Source organism: Aptenodytes forsteri, unplaced genomic scaffold (assembly GCF_000699145.1).
Source record: "Aptenodytes forsteri isolate BGI_AS27 unplaced genomic scaffold, ASM69914v1 Scaffold296, whole genome shotgun sequence".
Lineage (NCBI taxonomy): Eukaryota > Metazoa > Chordata > Aves > Sphenisciformes > Spheniscidae > Aptenodytes > Aptenodytes forsteri.
In genome coordinates, this window is record NW_008796181.1 from 1141483 (window position 1) to 1159310 (window position 17828).

General features: G+C 39.8%; 1 protein-coding gene across 1 annotated transcript in view; it reads right to left on the bottom strand.

Moving 5' to 3' along the window:
* The window catches only part of XYLB (xylulokinase), a 94259-nt gene that overhangs the window by 75852 nt on the left and 579 nt on the right, over nt 1–17828 (bottom strand). The window contains exons 2-9 of the mRNA XM_019474254.1: nt 15804–15886; nt 14835–14904; nt 13321–13401; nt 11471–11557; nt 10060–10188; nt 8719–8784; nt 6287–6359; nt 828–946 (exon numbers count right to left, since the gene is read on the bottom strand). Coding sequence (XP_019329799.1) covers nt 828–946; nt 6287–6359; nt 8719–8784; nt 10060–10188; nt 11471–11557; nt 13321–13401; nt 14835–14846 — 567 coding nt within the window. The 5' untranslated portion in view covers nt 14847–14904; nt 15804–15886. The remainder of the gene's footprint in view (nt 1–827; nt 947–6286; nt 6360–8718; nt 8785–10059; nt 10189–11470; nt 11558–13320; nt 13402–14834; nt 14905–15803; nt 15887–17828) is intronic.

Genomic DNA, 17828 nt, shown 5'->3' on the forward strand with positions numbered 1-17828 from the left:
GGGGGAAGGAGTGCGCAGGCGGCTGTGTGGTGCTCAGTTGCCCACTGAGGTTAAACCACAACAAACTGTAAGCCACATTTGATAGCCATAGAGAAAAAACAGGAGAAGAAAACTATCCATAAAAAATACAAGGACATCTATAAGGATTTTTTGGTATGTTCCTCTCCACTACAGAAGATCAGCACTGAATTCAGATGGATCAGGTGATGGGTATCTACACTCTCTTATATGTGCACCAGCTAAAGCAATAGCTCTTTTTGTGCTGGGTAGTAAGACTAAATTCATTTACTCTGAGAGATGTGTGGCTTGATTTGATTTCACCATTATGCTACGCGAACTGAGGAGCTTTAAATATCCCAAATTATTCACAAAGATTACCTCATTAACTCTACAAACAGTTTAAAACAAGGTCCCTGTCAAGAAATGCAAACGTTGGGCTCTCTTTCTGCAGTAATAAATACTGTGCACAGTTCTGCAGTGACCAAGTGTTTGCGGACATGAGGGGGGACTCCCAAGACCCTTATCACTGGAGCATCTACCAAAACTTTTCTCATCATAGCCCAGGGCATGCAAGAATCCAAGGTGATCGACGATGAAAGCTACGACAGACACCAGCTACCAGTCAGTTTTCAAAGATGTCTGTTTCTGCTCTGGCATACACATTCAAAACACACCTGGAAATATTAAATCAAACAGCGTAGCTCTGAGGATAACTGTGCATGCATGCTTGCGCGCACACACAAATACACTCCAAGAAAGTACTATTACCAGAACTCTCAACACAAAGCTCTATTTGTTGCTTACAACTCTTCTAGACAGGCACATACCAGGACTGAATGGGATGGTACAGGGCATCCTAGTTTCTCCTCTAATCCAGGTGCACAAGCATCAAGGCAGGACACTGACCATACCTTTTCCCAAATCTGCAGCAAGTTCATACCAGAACCTACAAGACAGATCAAAACAAGAGGCATACATCATTAAACACAAGACAGTACTGTATCAGAAAATTCCACCTCGTTACAGGCAACAGAAAATCTACAGATGCATATTTTACATTCAAAGAGAATGGTTACAGCTCTTTTAAGCATAAAGGATACTGATGATTCAGCCTCTGGATAGCTTTCACCTGTAAAGGTAGCAGAAAAGGCTTCTCTGATCCACAATGCACTAGACAATTCAGTTATTCCCAAATTAAGAGCAAAAGAAAGAACATGGATGCCTCCCTATCAATTCCTCCCCAAATCTTCCACCTTAGACAAAGACTTCACAACTCCCTGAAGGCGATGCAGCAATGTCACCTGAAGGTGTGTTGTGCTCACTTGAGACCTAACAATGAAGAAATTCCCCCCTGCGTGGTATGGCTTTACACTACTCCTACCTTTGAGTAGAGTATCATATAAGCATCTAAATCCATGCTGACTAATCTTCCTCCATATCAATGTTTCCCTCTTCAGAGATGACAAAATAAAAGCTTAGAAGTAAAAAAAAAAAAAAAAAAGGCAAGAGGTCAAATTTTCAAATGTAGCCTTTAATTTTGAGGCTAGTTTGGAGAGTCCAGCTTTGAATACCAAAGTCATGATTTTCAGAAATGCTGAACAGCCCAACTGAAATCTACATAACATACTGAGCACTCCATATCCCTTGCTTATGCTTCTAAGGTGCCTTTAATTGCACATTTCATTAAACTTGAAAATCTGTATGTGTTTCTGGTTAGTACTGTTCAGGGACCTATCAGTCTTATTCTAGATTAACATTTTCATTTCAAAGGCTGTTTAGCCCACGATTTATTTATCTCAGAAACACAGCCACACTCTCAGCTGAGCACAGTGGAAAACCTGAAATTTACTTAAATTCAGTACATCTTTAAACTTTTTAAAACACAAAGTCAGTGAAGTTGACCCGACTTGCAGTGTCTGTGGAATAAGACTATGCTTGTGATGCTGGAAGACAGAGGAAGAGAAGGGATGCAACCCACATCTCAGCCAGCACATCACAAGGCTCTAGCAGCGCTCCTATTCTGAAGAAGGGCACACGTCTGCCACACACTCCACATACATACACACTACTGCTGGTCACGCACGCACAAATGAGCCCACCTTATCAATTCCCAGCAGCCTTTTTCACATAGGCTTAATAATGAATTTAATAATGTTTATAAATAGAGTATCTATTTGTGCAGTCCAATCCTAAGCACCATCAGCAAGGTCTGGACCTAGTGCTTCACACAGTGTTATAAACAGTGTTGCACACTCCAGCTGAGACACTGGAATAACCCAAGCCAAACAGTAGGATATTTAGATTATACTTAATAAAATATAAAATAGAATTAAATATATTAAATTAAATCGATCCCATTTCAGGCAAATTAAACACACTTAACAAATTATGCACTGGTTTATTTGGCCTATGACGCAACAGCAGGAATCTGACAGAGCACAAAATGCAACACGCCTCCCACAGGCAGAAGGTGCATTTCCCTTTTCTGCTGTCAAAATTGCTACCACCCACAGAAAAGGAAAGATGGCAAGATTTACTCCAGCTTCTCTCAGTTTTCTACGTGAGACCACTCTGAAATCTAGCCATCCCCTCCTTCCAGGGGTAAACTGAGCCCAAGCATCACTGTCTGCACTTCCCGGAGGCAGAGGGTGTGAGCAGCCTCGTGTCCCAAGCTCTTGAGCACAACAAGGTGTTCTAAGAGGAAATATGTAAATCTATAAATTTTCCTGGAAAAGTCCCTAATTTAAAAGACCAAGAACCCCTTTGCTAAATTAAATTAACCAATAAGCAACAGAAACTTTAAATAAATAGGAATTTTACTAGAGAAAAGTTAGTTGTTTTCTGTGGGTTTTTTTAAAAAAATAATCCCCCCCCCCGCAAGCCTAGAGAAACATTTAACCAGTATCCTCCAATGCAATTTTGCAAGACATGAGGACAGCCTCCAATCTTCTCTGCAAAAAACAGGAAAAACACTAACCTTTATAACTGAAAAGGTCTAAGCTTATATTATACAGAAACAACAATTCAGTTTATTGACTGGTAGATATAGTCGCACAAAGACTTTAATACGCCCTGAGAAAGAGAAAGATGAGCTAATCTTTCCTCAGGGCATAAAGTTGAGCTAATTTACCCCACCCTCAGAAACTCATTTAAAAGATGTGAAACAACTGTTTTACAAGAACTATTAATCTGTTGGCCTGGATTCATCCTATCCAACTGTGGGCACTTGCACGAGAATCTCTAGTCACTGAAAAATAAAAACCAGAGCTGAATGCTCCCCAGAACTGCTTCTCTTTCTCCTTTGATTATAGAGGGAGCGATGCACAGTGAGTTCCTAACTCAAGCACCCAACTTGTGACCTCTGGTCATGATCTACGCTGCTAAGTTTAACATTTCAAATGGACATATAACACTCCAAATGGATACCCCATCAGCAATGAAGGTCAATAGCCAAGGTCATGGTCTAGTAAGGACTGAGGAAAGGGTCAATACGTGGATTAACAGGATTCAGAATTTCACTGCAAGCATCACTGACTTTTAACATAAAATGACCGGGAGCACAATCAGGACTTGCTAATATTTACTACATATACAAAACTGTAAGTGCTTCAATGCTGGGGGAAGAAAAAAAAAAATTCATTACAAAGACCAAACGATGCAGACTAACTGGTTTTATTAATCAACAAACTAAAGATCAATATTTGCATACATTTATAAACAGTTAAGTGCATCTGTATTACAGCACTCTGGATTGCCTTTTCAGTGAGCTAAAATCGTAAGCAGCGTAACTGCTGACACCACACAAGCTACATTAGGAGCAAATCCAGCCCACCACGCTTCCTTTTGAAAAGGCTTCAGTTCAAACCATCCTTGTTTGACAGAACAACAAAAACAAGTATGCTAAGCTATGATTTGCCTAAGGCTCTTAGAAAACCATTTCAAAAGATAAAGCTTCTCTAGGTCAAGAGCTGAATAGCTGTTCTTTAAGTCTTCTAAAAGAAACAATGCCTCAAGTGTTCAAGTTGTTTAGGTCCTAAATGTATCTTATTTTTAACATCTGCACAATATAAATGAAAATCATTCTTCATTCCACCAGAATGTAATTTGATTTTTTTTAAATCAATCACCCAGGGTGCTCAGCCATTCACGGGGAGTGATTTGAACCTTACGAGATTGGACCTTTAAAAAGAAAGAAAAAAAAAAAAAAATCCTGAAACTGAATAGCACATTTCCTACAATAACCTGCAAATTTAAAGAGATAAGTTATTGTGCAGAGCTAAACAATTTGACAGGGTCTTTTAAAGACGATATGACCTGAAGTTAAACCTACAGAAATGAAGAATAGGTCTATTATCTGAACATTATTTTGAGAGATGCATTTTAAACTACAATATACAGGTGCGATGTAAAAGATCAAGTGAATTGCAAGAAACCGTAAACGACAAGAAAACAAGTTTTTCAGCTGGATCCAAATAACCACTTTATCCAAATAACCACTGCATACATTATAATTATATTTTATTACTAGAATTAAAATTCTCTCTCATTATGTTAGCAGAAGAAAAGAACGAACAAGATAAAATACAGCTTACAATGCCAAAAAATCTTGTCTTGTAAAGAGAACTGTAACACTTAGCTCTCTTATCTTTTTTCACACAAAGATTTAATAATCTTACATGCTCTGAACAGTAGATAACATTTATTCAAGTTCCATAAATATCCAGAGGTGTAACAGAACAGGCTCTCCTAGAGTTGTCTGAAAAATGCAATACATTTTCTTAGAAAATTTATCAATTAAGCAAATGTTCATTTTCTTCAGTTTAAAATGTTTTGGTTTTCAACCAAACACAGCAATTTTCATGTTCCAAAATTGAAGAAGCACGGATTTCCCCCACTTGCTTCCAAGTAGAAAAGGCAGAGATAACATTACCAAAAAAATAAAAACCACCCACAACCCCAAAACCAGTATTTTTTTAATGCTTATATTTTCAAACATTTGAATCAAAATTAACACTTCACTCTCATTGAAAAATAAAAAATCAACATATTTCTTTACCAGAAAAAGTATCCTGAAGATCTCACCGTCTCTATTTGAAATGCAGGACGTGAGCTAGTTCTGTGGGTTGTTGAGTGGCTGAAGTGCTCAGTATTTGGGCCTACTGAGGAGCAAAGTGCAAATCTCCAGAGATATAGTTGCCAATAACACACAAAAAAATAAAATACAGCTGTGAAAATACATGGCTAACAGAACAGGACCAGAAGACAGATGTAATAATCTCACAACTGCTGCAAAATAAGCATGGATTGTCTTGCAATTTTTAAGGTCTCAAGTATAACCGGGAGATCTGATATCGAGGAAGTTGTCCATTAGCTAAAATTGAGGTATCGTGCCTTTTCCTATGAGCTTTGATGGAACAACGAAGGAGAAAAAAATGAGTTGGTCCTAACACATGGGTGTCAACTATGGCTCTATAATGCAAAATTTCCTTAGAGAGCCTTGTTATCTAACCTTTCAGCTCTGAAATATATCTTCTCTTAGTTTCAGAGCAGGAATCAAAAATGCGATTTAGAAATAACACTACAGCTCCCAGGAAAATGGTTTCCTTTGTAATTGCCACTTAAAATTGCCATTTAAAAGCTGGATAACTGAGATAACGCACAACAGAAAAGAGAGAGACTAGCCTTGTCACTTTTTTGTTTGTCCTTGTTATGATGAATAGAGAGATATGGAAGGTTAAATTTTTTTTTAACTGAGTTTAGGATTTTTTTGCTTGGTTTATGCTTTTTCCTCTGGTTCATTTTGAAAAGATACTTCTCTTGCAGATTCATACTCCAGTTAGGTGGGGGGGAAAATAATCACAATATACATCTTGTTCACATCCTGTGCAACTCAGAGCTAAACCAGCAAAACCAAAGAACAAATACCAGAACTATGAAGTCTAGCTTAAAATTCCACAACTTTTTCATGCTTAAATAGATATTTCAGCGTTCCTTTATACATCGTAAAGTAATGAAAAAATGGTACAATTTCATTTAAGAATATTTTCTGTGGATCCATTTTGTAGAAATAGGAATCATAGTATGATGATGCATATAAGCACAGCTGACAGCACCATCAAGAGCAGCAACAAATTGAAAGAACAGCTTAAAATCTAATATACTTGTCATTGAAGTTTAAAGACTGAAAATAAATAGCAGAGACCTTGTCCCCCTTTTATGTAAGGTGGGGATGGAAAGGAAAATTTCCTTGTTGAATTGTTACTACGAGAAAAGCCCACACACTTACCATCACTGTAATCGATGGGTGCATAGGCTCCTAGGAAAAGAGAAGCTGCAAAACTACTAACCAAAGAGATTCTCTGAAAGAAAAAGTGTGAGAAAGTGAGTCCCATCAGTATTCACTTCAAAGAAAGTAAATAATGAAGTAATTGGAAGCACAAAATCTTAACAGATGCTTAATGTTAGGCACAGAAAGCACACAAAAATACACCTAGAAGGATTATTCAGTTCTATCTTACTGCCTAAGTAGTACTGCAGATATCAATCTAAAAGTAACCCCATGATAAAAGCTGTTAATAGCTTTGCATTCTGAAACATGCAAAATACACCTAGAATATTAGCATACTCTATGTTATGATTAATTAATTCACAACTTCAGTGTATCACAGAACCTCATTTCAAGGAAAAACGCTTGCTAAGGAGGCGGGGGGGGGGGAACGCACCTGTATGTTGACAACAGGGGAAATACCCAGAAACCATGCACTGGGCAACCCACAGCACAGGTCTGTAAGCTTTTTAGCAGCTCTGGCAAAGCTCTGCTAGCACCTTTACGTGAACTCTTACCTTCCTCCCAGCTGAGACTCTAGACCTCCCAGGAGTTACTCCCAGGAGCTGGTAATAATCAGCTTTGAACTGAACTGCTACCTGCAGCTCTGCCTCAGGGTATGTTCCAACAATGCATTAAATCCAACTGTAGGGCTTCTAATACTGGTCCAAAAATGTCCCGGCCACGTGATCCAACACGAACTTGCTTCCACTTCAAATCTGCTATACAAACTACGAAGTTAACTGGCTACCGCCAAGCTTTCTGCAGGATCAAGTATTATCTGTTCCCAAGAAGCTGGCATAAAAGCTGACAAATTCCTTATTGTGTGCTCTGACTAATTCAGAAGAAATATGACTGTCGCCCAATAACTAATCAGAATCAAAGCTCTACTGGTGGAGTGAGCCAGCAGTGACAGGTTTTTTATTAATGATCACAAAACCACTGCTTCACACAGCATTCAAAGACGGACTATAGCCAGAGCTCTAAAGAGGTGGTTATAATGACCAGGAAACTTAATGATGCACTTGCTCTTCATGCGTCTCTCCCCAAGAATATATCACATTGTGCTTCGATAACAAAGGCCTACCTTCTGTGGTGCCCCAACGGGCACTAGCTGCCTGAAATGGAAGGAAAAGGATGAAGTTAAACTGTGAATCAGCCAGTTTAGCAAGCTGACCTAGAGAAGGAAAAACATCCACCTTCCACGTCATTGAGACTGACGAGCTGCTAAGCACTTCCTGAGGGTTCCCAAGAGCAACTCTGGCATACAGGTATTTTGTGCTTGAACATATCTTGCATATCCTTTTTTGCTAAAAGGTGCCATCAGTGCAACCAGCCCTCAAAGTCTGAGCTTGGTCTGACTAGTTCTCAGTTCCACAGGCCCACTTCCCCTCCACTAATGCATTTTTCTCCAAATTTAGTCTTAAGCTTATGATCAGACTGTATTAGCGTTCTGTTTCACCCCATCACTTACTAGCATGAAGGGTATAAAACGTACTTAGAAAGAAAAAATGGAAAAAATAGAAGCATTGTCCCACAAAATACAGAGTAAACTTTGCAACTCACTTCCCCATGAAGTCCCCAAGGGGCTCGATTTTAAAAGCCACAAAAAAATTATGATCAATACTATAAAGAACTGCAGTAATACAAAAACAGGAGCAGTCTGACTTCACTGGTCTGGATGTTTGGCGTATTCTAATCACAGGACAGGAGCCCTTCCCTCATTTACATCATAATTTGCATGGAGTTTTCACCTTGCTTCAAACCATGGCTTTTCAGTCACAGCTAGATGCAGACTCAACAAACTGAAACAATAATGGAATTGCAAGCTGATTTCTGAAAATTAAAAATCAGAAGGAAACCAACTACACAATGCAATTCATTTGTAATAATAGACTAAAAGTAGCTCCTCAAGGGAAAAACGATGAAAAAAGTCTAGAATCGATTGCAGGCTTTTTCCTACACACATCCGCACGGATGCCAGCTTTGCATGGCAGAGCAATCACATTTCTGCATGCAAACGGCCAGTTCTAAGTCTGAACATTTCAACTGTGTGCTTAATTACCCACTTGTGTTCAAACTGTTGTACATACAATTTATTACCACCCAAATGAAAGTCTGTTTTTTAAAACATCTTCCACAAAGGTGAGATCCCATATAGCCCGCTGTGTTAAATGTAACATGCAAGACAGAACTCATGCCCGATTTTTATCTGCCCAATGACTATAATGTAACAAAACCAAAAATAAAATAATCAAATTTACAATTTTAATCTTAAAACCAAGCATAAGAATCAAAATACTCTTTAGCAAAAAAGTCTGACATCCCCACAAAATTAATTTTAAAAGATTTTCAACTATGTTTTCCAATAAGTGTATTAAAGTTGAGCCAACCTCAGTTTGCATGTAGACCTCAGGATTCTGGCTGTAAATCTTTGCTATCTGGTTTCCTGTAAAACGCTGAGAAAAAAGTGGAAATGCTTAGAAATACAAACACTAAATGGAGTCAATAATCACTAACTCTGTGTAATGAGTTCAGTACATTGCACTTTGGAAATTTAATTTGCCTGATGCATGATGAAAGTCAGTGCACAGCAGGCAATCTGCACTAAACAGGCTATAACGCATAGTCTCATTATGAGAATTTTGCTCACCTTTTGGAAAAAAAAGAAAAAAAAGCATGTGAAAAAGCATTACTATCCATAATTTACATTTCAGAAATGACAGTTCAATGGAATGAATCACATTATTCTGTGCACAGAAACCAGGACAATTCAAATGCCGCCTTCAAACCCTTGAAAAGGTTTAGGTTACCCAACCTATGTACCTCTCTGAGGCAGGTGAATTGGGAGCAAAGCAGAAGTTTCATACACAAAGAAGCAACTCCAGCACAGGCTAATAATAGTTCTAAGAATAATTATTTTTCATCCATGTATTATATCAAATAACAAAACACTGAAACCTTAATCTTTAGCAAGTGAAAAATAAACTGTTAGTGGTATGCAAAGTCTGATTTCAACACTGGCCATAAACCTTGCATGATGATTCAAAGACAGAATCAGCAATTTGGGAGGTTAGAGCCTTAATCTGTTGAACCAACAGTAAGAATAGCCAGGTGCTGAGATGCCTGGAGGGCAGCCCCGCTCCCACTCCAGAACTCACTGTCACAGTTACGAGAGAAGGATGTGCCAGAAGAGGAGACAAGTGACAGAGTACTCTCTGATAGCATCCCAAACTTCTAAAACTCACTTTTCTCAGTCAACAGCTGCTTGTTAGCCTTCAGGGAACATTACAAGGCCAATTTTTTAATTGCAGAAGTAACCTAGAGCAGTGATCCACAAACAGGGGGGTCATAACCCCAAGTAAACTTGTAACACAAAGTGGATTGCCATCCCAATGGAAATGTGGCTGCACAGGAGCTCCCAGGGGAGAACCAGGCCCTGGGACTGTACACCTAGCCACCAAACACTGTATTTCAGAACCACTGGCCAAATGCAACAGCTCACCCCAGCTGCTTCCTCCAACAAAATTTCCAGTGTTTGCCTAATTTCACTTTAAAATTTCCACATCTTCCTTTGTGAGACTACTGCAAAGCACAGTATCATTGGAGTTTCTTCAAAAACTCTCTCTTTCATAGTTAATGGCTGATCATTACCTGCTGTGGTACCACTGTAATGGCAGAATTGTTTCTACCACAAGACTCTGCTGAGGACTTTCTTCCCATCCGTTCCTTACCTCATAGGCTCGAGAACCAGTGACACTTGCTAGGTTCTGTGCTCCCCCCACGGCTTTCTCCAGAGCGCTGCACTGGGAAGCTGTGCTAGAATCCATCCAGATGGGGCTGTTACCGACAGAAAAACAAGCCTGCAATGAACAATATCCTTTATTAGTAAGTCTGCTCTAAGAAGCCCCTGCTGGACTAATAGCAATACAGCAGACCTACGTATCAGCTCACAGTTCAGTTCTCTGACGTGCCTTCTGGTCTCCTCTCGATAATTACAGGAAAGCGGATACTGGGCAGCATGTTGGTCAGTGGTGAAAAGTTTAACCCAAACTTCACACCAGAGGGAAGCAACAGGCTTTTTCTGCTGTTACTTGACATAAACTGCAGCACGATGTCTCAGTACACTCCCTTGGTAGCCAAAGCCCCGGGCCCTTTTATGCAAGTTTAGCCCCACTTTTTAGAACTCCTCTCTAACAATCAGATTATCTTTCCACAGCTCTGCTAACAGATTTCTCTTTAATGACTGACATAACCATTTGGAAATGCAACTGACGCTTAGTACATCACCAGAGAGCATTTTAATGGAATGGTTCCATGAGTTTTGCACAGATGAGATATTTCCAAAATTAATCACTTAACAGACCAGTTACACAAATCTCTCTCTTTCAACGTACAACTGTCCTTTCTGATCTTGAAGTAAGGAAGGTAAGGGTCTTCAAGAGGAAAGCTGATTCCTCCCTACTTTTCTTTTTAAATAAGATTGTCAAGTCTATGTTCAAAACTTACCAAACACACACACAAAATGTTGAGGTTCAGCAATGTACTTGTTAGGAGTTTGTGTCCACACAGCATTACACTTCCATACTTTCGGAGGTAAGTGTAAACTGGTCTTTTTTATTTTTTAATATTTTTCTAATGAAATCGCAAGCACTGCAAGGAAACTCAGGTACAACAGTATTTTTCACCACAATTTTTTGTTACTACAAATATATAAAAAAATGTAAAATATTTACAGGTTGTTTACAAAAATACTACATTTCGTAAAAGAACAAACAGGCTGTTACTCTGACACAGAAAAGATTCTGGGTCACCCACTGGCACCTGTAAGCTTTTAAAGCAACAGGTTGTTACAAAAATACTACATTTCGTAAAAGAACAAACAGGCTGTTACTCTGACACAGAAAAGATTCTGGGTCACCCACTGGCACCTGTAAGCTTTTAAAGCAGTATATACTGTCACTCAGGAGAAAAAGACATATCAAAAGCCCTGGAGTTGAAGGAATAACCAGTACATTTCACTTTATGCTGCAGGGGCACGCAACTCAGCCAAACGAGGAAAGGTTTGCAAGGAGAAAAGCAATGTGTAAGGATCAGAAAAAGGACAGTGTAGCTCTCCCTTCCGAGCTCTTTTATGCACGTTACCTTTAGTGACTGATGTAAAGGCAGTTCAGATGATGCATTCTTTAAAATTTGGATGCTTCCTTTTTTCCAGTACACACTCCCATGTTGCTGCAGAAAGTACAGAAACAGGAGTTGGAGATACCCTCCCAAGCCACGAAGTTCATATCCTGATCTGAATTTCAAACTCTAAGGGACAGAGAACTCTCTCCATATTAGGACCAAAAAATGCACCTTTTCAAATCAAGTGCTTCATTAAAAGACTCTTTAAAATTTGAGCAAAGCATATACTAAACCAGAAAACATAGGAGTCAAGAGACGATGATTTTGAACTATAGCAACTTCTAGTGGGAACTATTATAATACTGCTAATGGCATTAGATACTTCTTTGAGGGCTCTTTGAGCTGTAGCCAGGGCTCCACAGTCAAGACTGTTAGTTCTGTGCTATTTCAGCACAGTCCCCAGATTCTTCACTTACATGCCTGCCCCAGTCACCACTAGCAGATTGCATAATATTGAGAAGGTTATTTAAGCTCCATCTCTCAGGCGGCTTCCTCAAGCCAGGCATCTCTAGTTATGCACCTGCAGGACACCCTAGGCAAACTGCAAAGCACCATGCAGTGACCCACTAATAGTTCTGATGACACCAAGTGCACATAGAACCCCCTGGGCACAGAGTACTTGACCACAGTGTGATCCAGATTGTATTTCACATCTCTGCCATTTCTGCACACAACTGAGACCAAGTTTGTCCCTTCTTTGGGACAAACACTGGCACATCCGTGCACCTCCGCAGTGATCTGCAGCATAAAGACAAGGTTCTTCAAAGAGAAAAGGGAGAGAGACAATATGGGTTGGAAGGGGGCAACTAAATGAAATCTGTTCTACCTAAAAGAATCTGACTATAGCACCAAGCTGATACCCCCAACTCGCTGGAGGATGGGTAAAATAGAGGGAATACGGGCAATCTGGAAATGCACTTCCTTTTTTCACTTGAGTAAGCTGGGGTTACTTGGCAGTCCCTAACTTCTGTTCCACTGAAGAATTCATAACACAGCCTTGATACCCGGCTATGATTTTCAGACACGTTGCTCAGACTTTCAACTGAAATCAATGAAACATGGAGATGAAAGCAAGAGTTTTGATTAATTAGTCCCAGATATATCAAGATGAATAACCTAAACCTCATGTGTCAGAATTAGCTATTGCTTTGGTGCTGTCCTCACCCTGAATATCATTTGTGAAAATTATAAAAGACTTCCTTGTTTCACCAGAGTACTAGGAGACTGGCTAACTGACTAAATGTCAGGCTGGGTTTTATAAATCTCAGGAAAAAGGCATTGTGCACTACAGGCTAAATCGTGGCAGCATCTTTGTCATTTCTGCATCAAAGCCTACCATCATTTGGTTTCTGTTGTTCCTAGGCAGATCTCTATCCTCACCAACAAAAACTGTGCTCAACAGGACATTACTATGCCTTTAGCAAACTGCGCTCCCTGCTATTTTTTGTACCCCATTTCCACAAGCACCTGGATATGCTGAAATTCAAAATGACCCCAGTCATTTCAGAATCTGTATGTACAAAGAATTTAAACAACAGAAAACCAACTAGTCATGCACTATACCGATCTAAACAACTGCACTGTAAACCTCATCCTCCACTCCCATTACCTTCCAGTGATTGCTTTGGTGCTTCAGTTTTTAAGCTCCCCTGAGGAACGTGTCTTTTAACGGACACTTACATAGAAGCTTTGGTCTTACTTGATGTCATTATGGTCTTCTGCAATACAATTATTTAAATGCAATTTATCACTATACCTTATACTCTATTGAAGAAATATAGTAAGGCTGATTTTTTTCTTCATAAACTAACCTGGCCAGCACCAGACAAAGCTCTAACTTGAGAGAAGTTAAAGCCCGAAGATTTCATCTTTTCCAAAATCATATCCAGAGCCTACAAGAACAAACAGAATCAAGAATGACTGTAACGAGCTATCAAATTATGCATACTCACAATCTCTGGAATTAAACAGTAAATTCATGTCATCACTGATAAGAGTTCATTGGCAGATAATGAAAAATTAGCTAATGACTATGGACTTCTCAAGAAGCTGCATAAATTAATTTACTAAGTAAGAGTCCATCAAAGAAAAGTTGAATCACACAGGGAAAAAAAAGATCTTTAAACAAGCTGAATCACAAAGTTCCATTCTTTGAAACTTAAATAAGAGGCAAGAGTTAAAGAATTCCAATTCATTAAAAAGCCACTTTTAAAGAGTGCCAGACACAAAGCAGGATTATCTTTTTCTGTTCTTACTTTTGGAAATCTATGAAATCTTAATGGGGTGCACCCTGCACCCCATCCTACAAGACGTTAGGTATCCTCAATACCACTGCCCCAAATGTCAGCTGAAAACTCAGGGTCTTTTTAATATAAGGCTAATTCAAGTGAATTTTAGCACTTTAAGCACCTAGGTTAATTTTGTTCTTGCCACATTTTCCTGAAGTTTAAAACCAAAAATTAATCTATCTTTACATAGTCTCATTCAGATCAGCATTTCCCAGACTATCTTGACAAATGAACCACTGCAAGACTTCAAAATTTCCCAAGAAACATCATATACCTGTATCATCATATTATTAGTTTAATAATTACAACTGTTCCTGTTCATTATGGTTCAAAAGACCAACCGCAAGCAAATTTACCAAACCTTTGTCAACTACTGTGGATCACCAGCTGGGGGTTCTGTGAGCTTCCAAATATCTTAACTATTCAAATCACACTAGTAAAACAAATTTACATAGTACCATATGAGAGCAAGTGTTGCAGAATCTGTACAGATGCAAGAAAGGCTTTCTTTTAAAATAGAAAAGAATGTTGTATTTCAAAATAAACACCAGTCAAAGTGACTGGAAATCACTGAATAAATTACTCTCTAACCACTTACCATTTGAGACATCAATTGGTTAGCAAAGCTTATTTTAAAAAAAATAGCGCAAGTAACCTGGATGCTACAAAAACACAGATTTAAGCTAGGCAAAGCGACAGCTGCTCCTTTTGCGTATGAAACAAGAAGATGAGGAAAAAACGAATAGTCTTTTTTCAAATGAGGGAAAGTCAGGAAAGGATTAATCACACATACAATGCTATAATAGTAGAGAGGGAATAAACAAACAAAAAAAACCTCAAAATGTTAGCAACTTCCACTATGTTTCTTGATAACATTAATATTTGCATACCAAAGACACAGAGTAACACTTAAAAGAAACGGAATACAAGCAAAAGGACTATGTTGATTTGAATGATGAGTTTCACTGCTGCTTGGAATACATTTCCATTTCAGTAACAGCAAGGAAGAAGTCGAACTATATAAAGCTTGTTCATACCTTGACCCACATTAGCACGGGAGAAGTGACTGTCAGTCTGTCACTGTGAATATAGACTCCACCTTGAGTCCTGCAGAAAAATGGTATTTTCTCTTGGTAAATTAAGCAATTTTTTCCCCACCAAGCAAAGTTCTTCAAATTTATGAATAACCAAAGAGTTTGCAATGCTTTTATGTAAGGAGCAAGGATACGATCAGTGTTTGAAACCTGAAAAAGTAAAAGCCAGCTCCTAGGAGGTGACATAAGGGATGTTTGACCCAATTGCAAAGTAAATAATTTGCAAGGAAAGGCTCTGATCCTGAGGTAAGATCTGTGATAGACTCCAATGCTGATACTGCTCATTGGCTCCATGTAATTCATAGTTATTTCTAAGTTTCCTAACTGTCACTATTAGTGGTTTGAATCTAGAAGATTAAATTCAATTTTTGCTGTTAAACCATCAAGTAAATAAATGTACTTCATTGAAACTTGTGACCACAGAGGATAACACTTGTAAATTCTAATCTATTAACTGAAGTAAACAAATACTGTCATCCTGCATCCTATTGTGAGATTTGGAACCACTGAATTTGTCTCCAAACGCCTTTAGAAGTTCCCCTCATGCAATTTACCTGCTGTTAAATGCATCCCACCCTGACACAAAGGCGGTGCTTACTTCTGTGTCCCGAAAAGAAACAGTCATGTCCACAAGTCTGAAGTCCCAAAAGAAAAAATTTGGTTTATTTATACATAATACTTTGGGGTAGATTTTTTTTTTTTACTTATTTCCTGTTGGGAGTTCTTGCCATATTTACATATCAAGGAAGGCAAGAGCATATACTACCCTTGTCAAGTATGAAACATGAACATGGCATGAACTTTTTCCATGTCTCCACACATATCAATGAGACCAAATAAGGCAACAGCCCCCCTGCCCCGATCCTCAAAGTTCTAAATTATATTATCCAAGTAAAATATAAAAAGCCTTACTTAAATTCCGGAAGGTCTTCATCAAAATGAACATTATCCTCATAAATGACTCTCAGATGTTCATCAATAGCAATGACTTTCAGCTACAAGATATAAAACAGGATGTTAACAAAAACTAACAATAATTAAGTAGCACCAATAACTCATTTATAGTAATTCATTTCTCACAGATGAAATGGGAAAGAAGATCACCCCAATCCATACAACTCGCTGAAAGTATGGGCACAATTTTACATGAAACAAGTTATTATGTGAATTTCCAGCATGCTACCTATTCAGCAACATGTATATTTGTTTGCTTGCATTCCCCCTCACCCATTTTCTCTCCCCTTAATTGCACAAGATCAAGATACAGGCATACGCTAAAGAAGAGCAAACAAATTAGTAGCTTGCATCACGGTAACCATTTTTTCCAATTTCTCCAAAGAATACAGTATCTTATATTAAAGATGCCACATGCTTTTTTTTTCCCCCCTCTCCTATTTTTTTTGCCCCATCTTACCAAGGAACCTAACAGATCCTTAGGATACCTTGAGGACCTTCCCTGCTCCCCAAACAGTGAGTAAATCAAACTCTTACCAGTCTGGCAAAGCTCAGAGGGCATTACACAAGCGTATTCTGAGCTTCTGCAACATACAGAAAGCAACACCCCAAACGGGTAACTCCATAAAGCTGAGCTTTCTTGTAAGCACAAACTAGAAGAGTACCACAAACTTTCCCCCTCTATCTTTGCTCCAGTTCACCTAGTACAGAAGAAAAACATTAACAGCCCAGTAGAAAAGTGAGACGGTAGCTCACATCCTGCACATATTTCAACAAGGGAGAGAGTGCAAACTGCTGCTAAAGGAACAGACAGAAAAACCTACAAAGACCAAGTCATCTCAAAGAGTTGTATTCAAATAACAAGGCCATCCCCATTTAGGAGTGGCTTACTTCCAATTTTAGCCATACTAACGTAGGGCCATCGTTTATGCACTGTCACAACTCATTACCAAGCTGGTGCCCTGCACTAGCTTAAAATTGGCTCTGACCCACTGCAACTTAATTGGCTTTCTGCTTGCAGCGTGCCCCCTTAGAAAAACACTTGATCAACCTCACATGGGTAACCTAGATGTGTCTTTCCAAGCTCCTAAACTTCAGCATAGCCATAATGAAGTTATTTATGCTCATATGCCTATTGGTTAAATATATTCAGGCCTACACACAACTTGGGCAGCGTTTCTATGCGCAGCGTAGTTATCCCTGATTGTGCTGACAAATCAAAATTTCAAGAAGCAACCTGAGCATCCAGGTTCACAATCCTACTAATCTTGATTCACACGAGGACAGTGGAAAAGCTGGATTCAGGTGCAAATCCCAGGTCCCAGCCTGCCTGATGCCGCAGGCAGAGGGGTCTCCATGCAGTCTGCACGTAGAGAAGGGCCACAGCACCCCTTTCCAGGATTAAATGCATCCCTAGCAGGATGGGGAAGCAGGACATGTTAGGACACGCAGCCCACAGCTTCAGACAAGAGATGGGGCAAACAGAAAGGGATGAAGGATGCGCTTATGCAGGCGAAGGGAAAGAGGCATGCGAACAGCCGGACACACACTGTGCCCGTGGCCCACAGGAGCCTTAAAACACATGAAGCGCTGAGAACTATTTTGCATCAGCTGTGGTAGGCTGCCGGCGTGCGTGAACCCTCCGCACCGAGCGCTGCACAGCATCCTGCAGCGCCCAGCCTGGCCCTGCTGTAAATGAGGAAACCCTGCAAAACAAAACCGTCGCTGGGTGGAGGAAAAGAGGCGATGAGAGCTGCTAGAGAGGAGGAAGGCCTGTTCCCCTCGGGGCAGCACAGCGGCAGGTCAGTGGGCCACGATGGCGAGCGGGCCAGCCCGGGCCTTGCCCCCTCGCAGCTCTCCGAGGCCCGGCTGTGCGTAGCCGCCCGCACCCCCCGCGTTTCAGGCCCCCGGAGGTGGCTGCTGCGGCGGCGTCGGACGAGCCCCGCGCAAGGCAGGCCCCGGGCAGGCGCCAGCGCTGCCCCG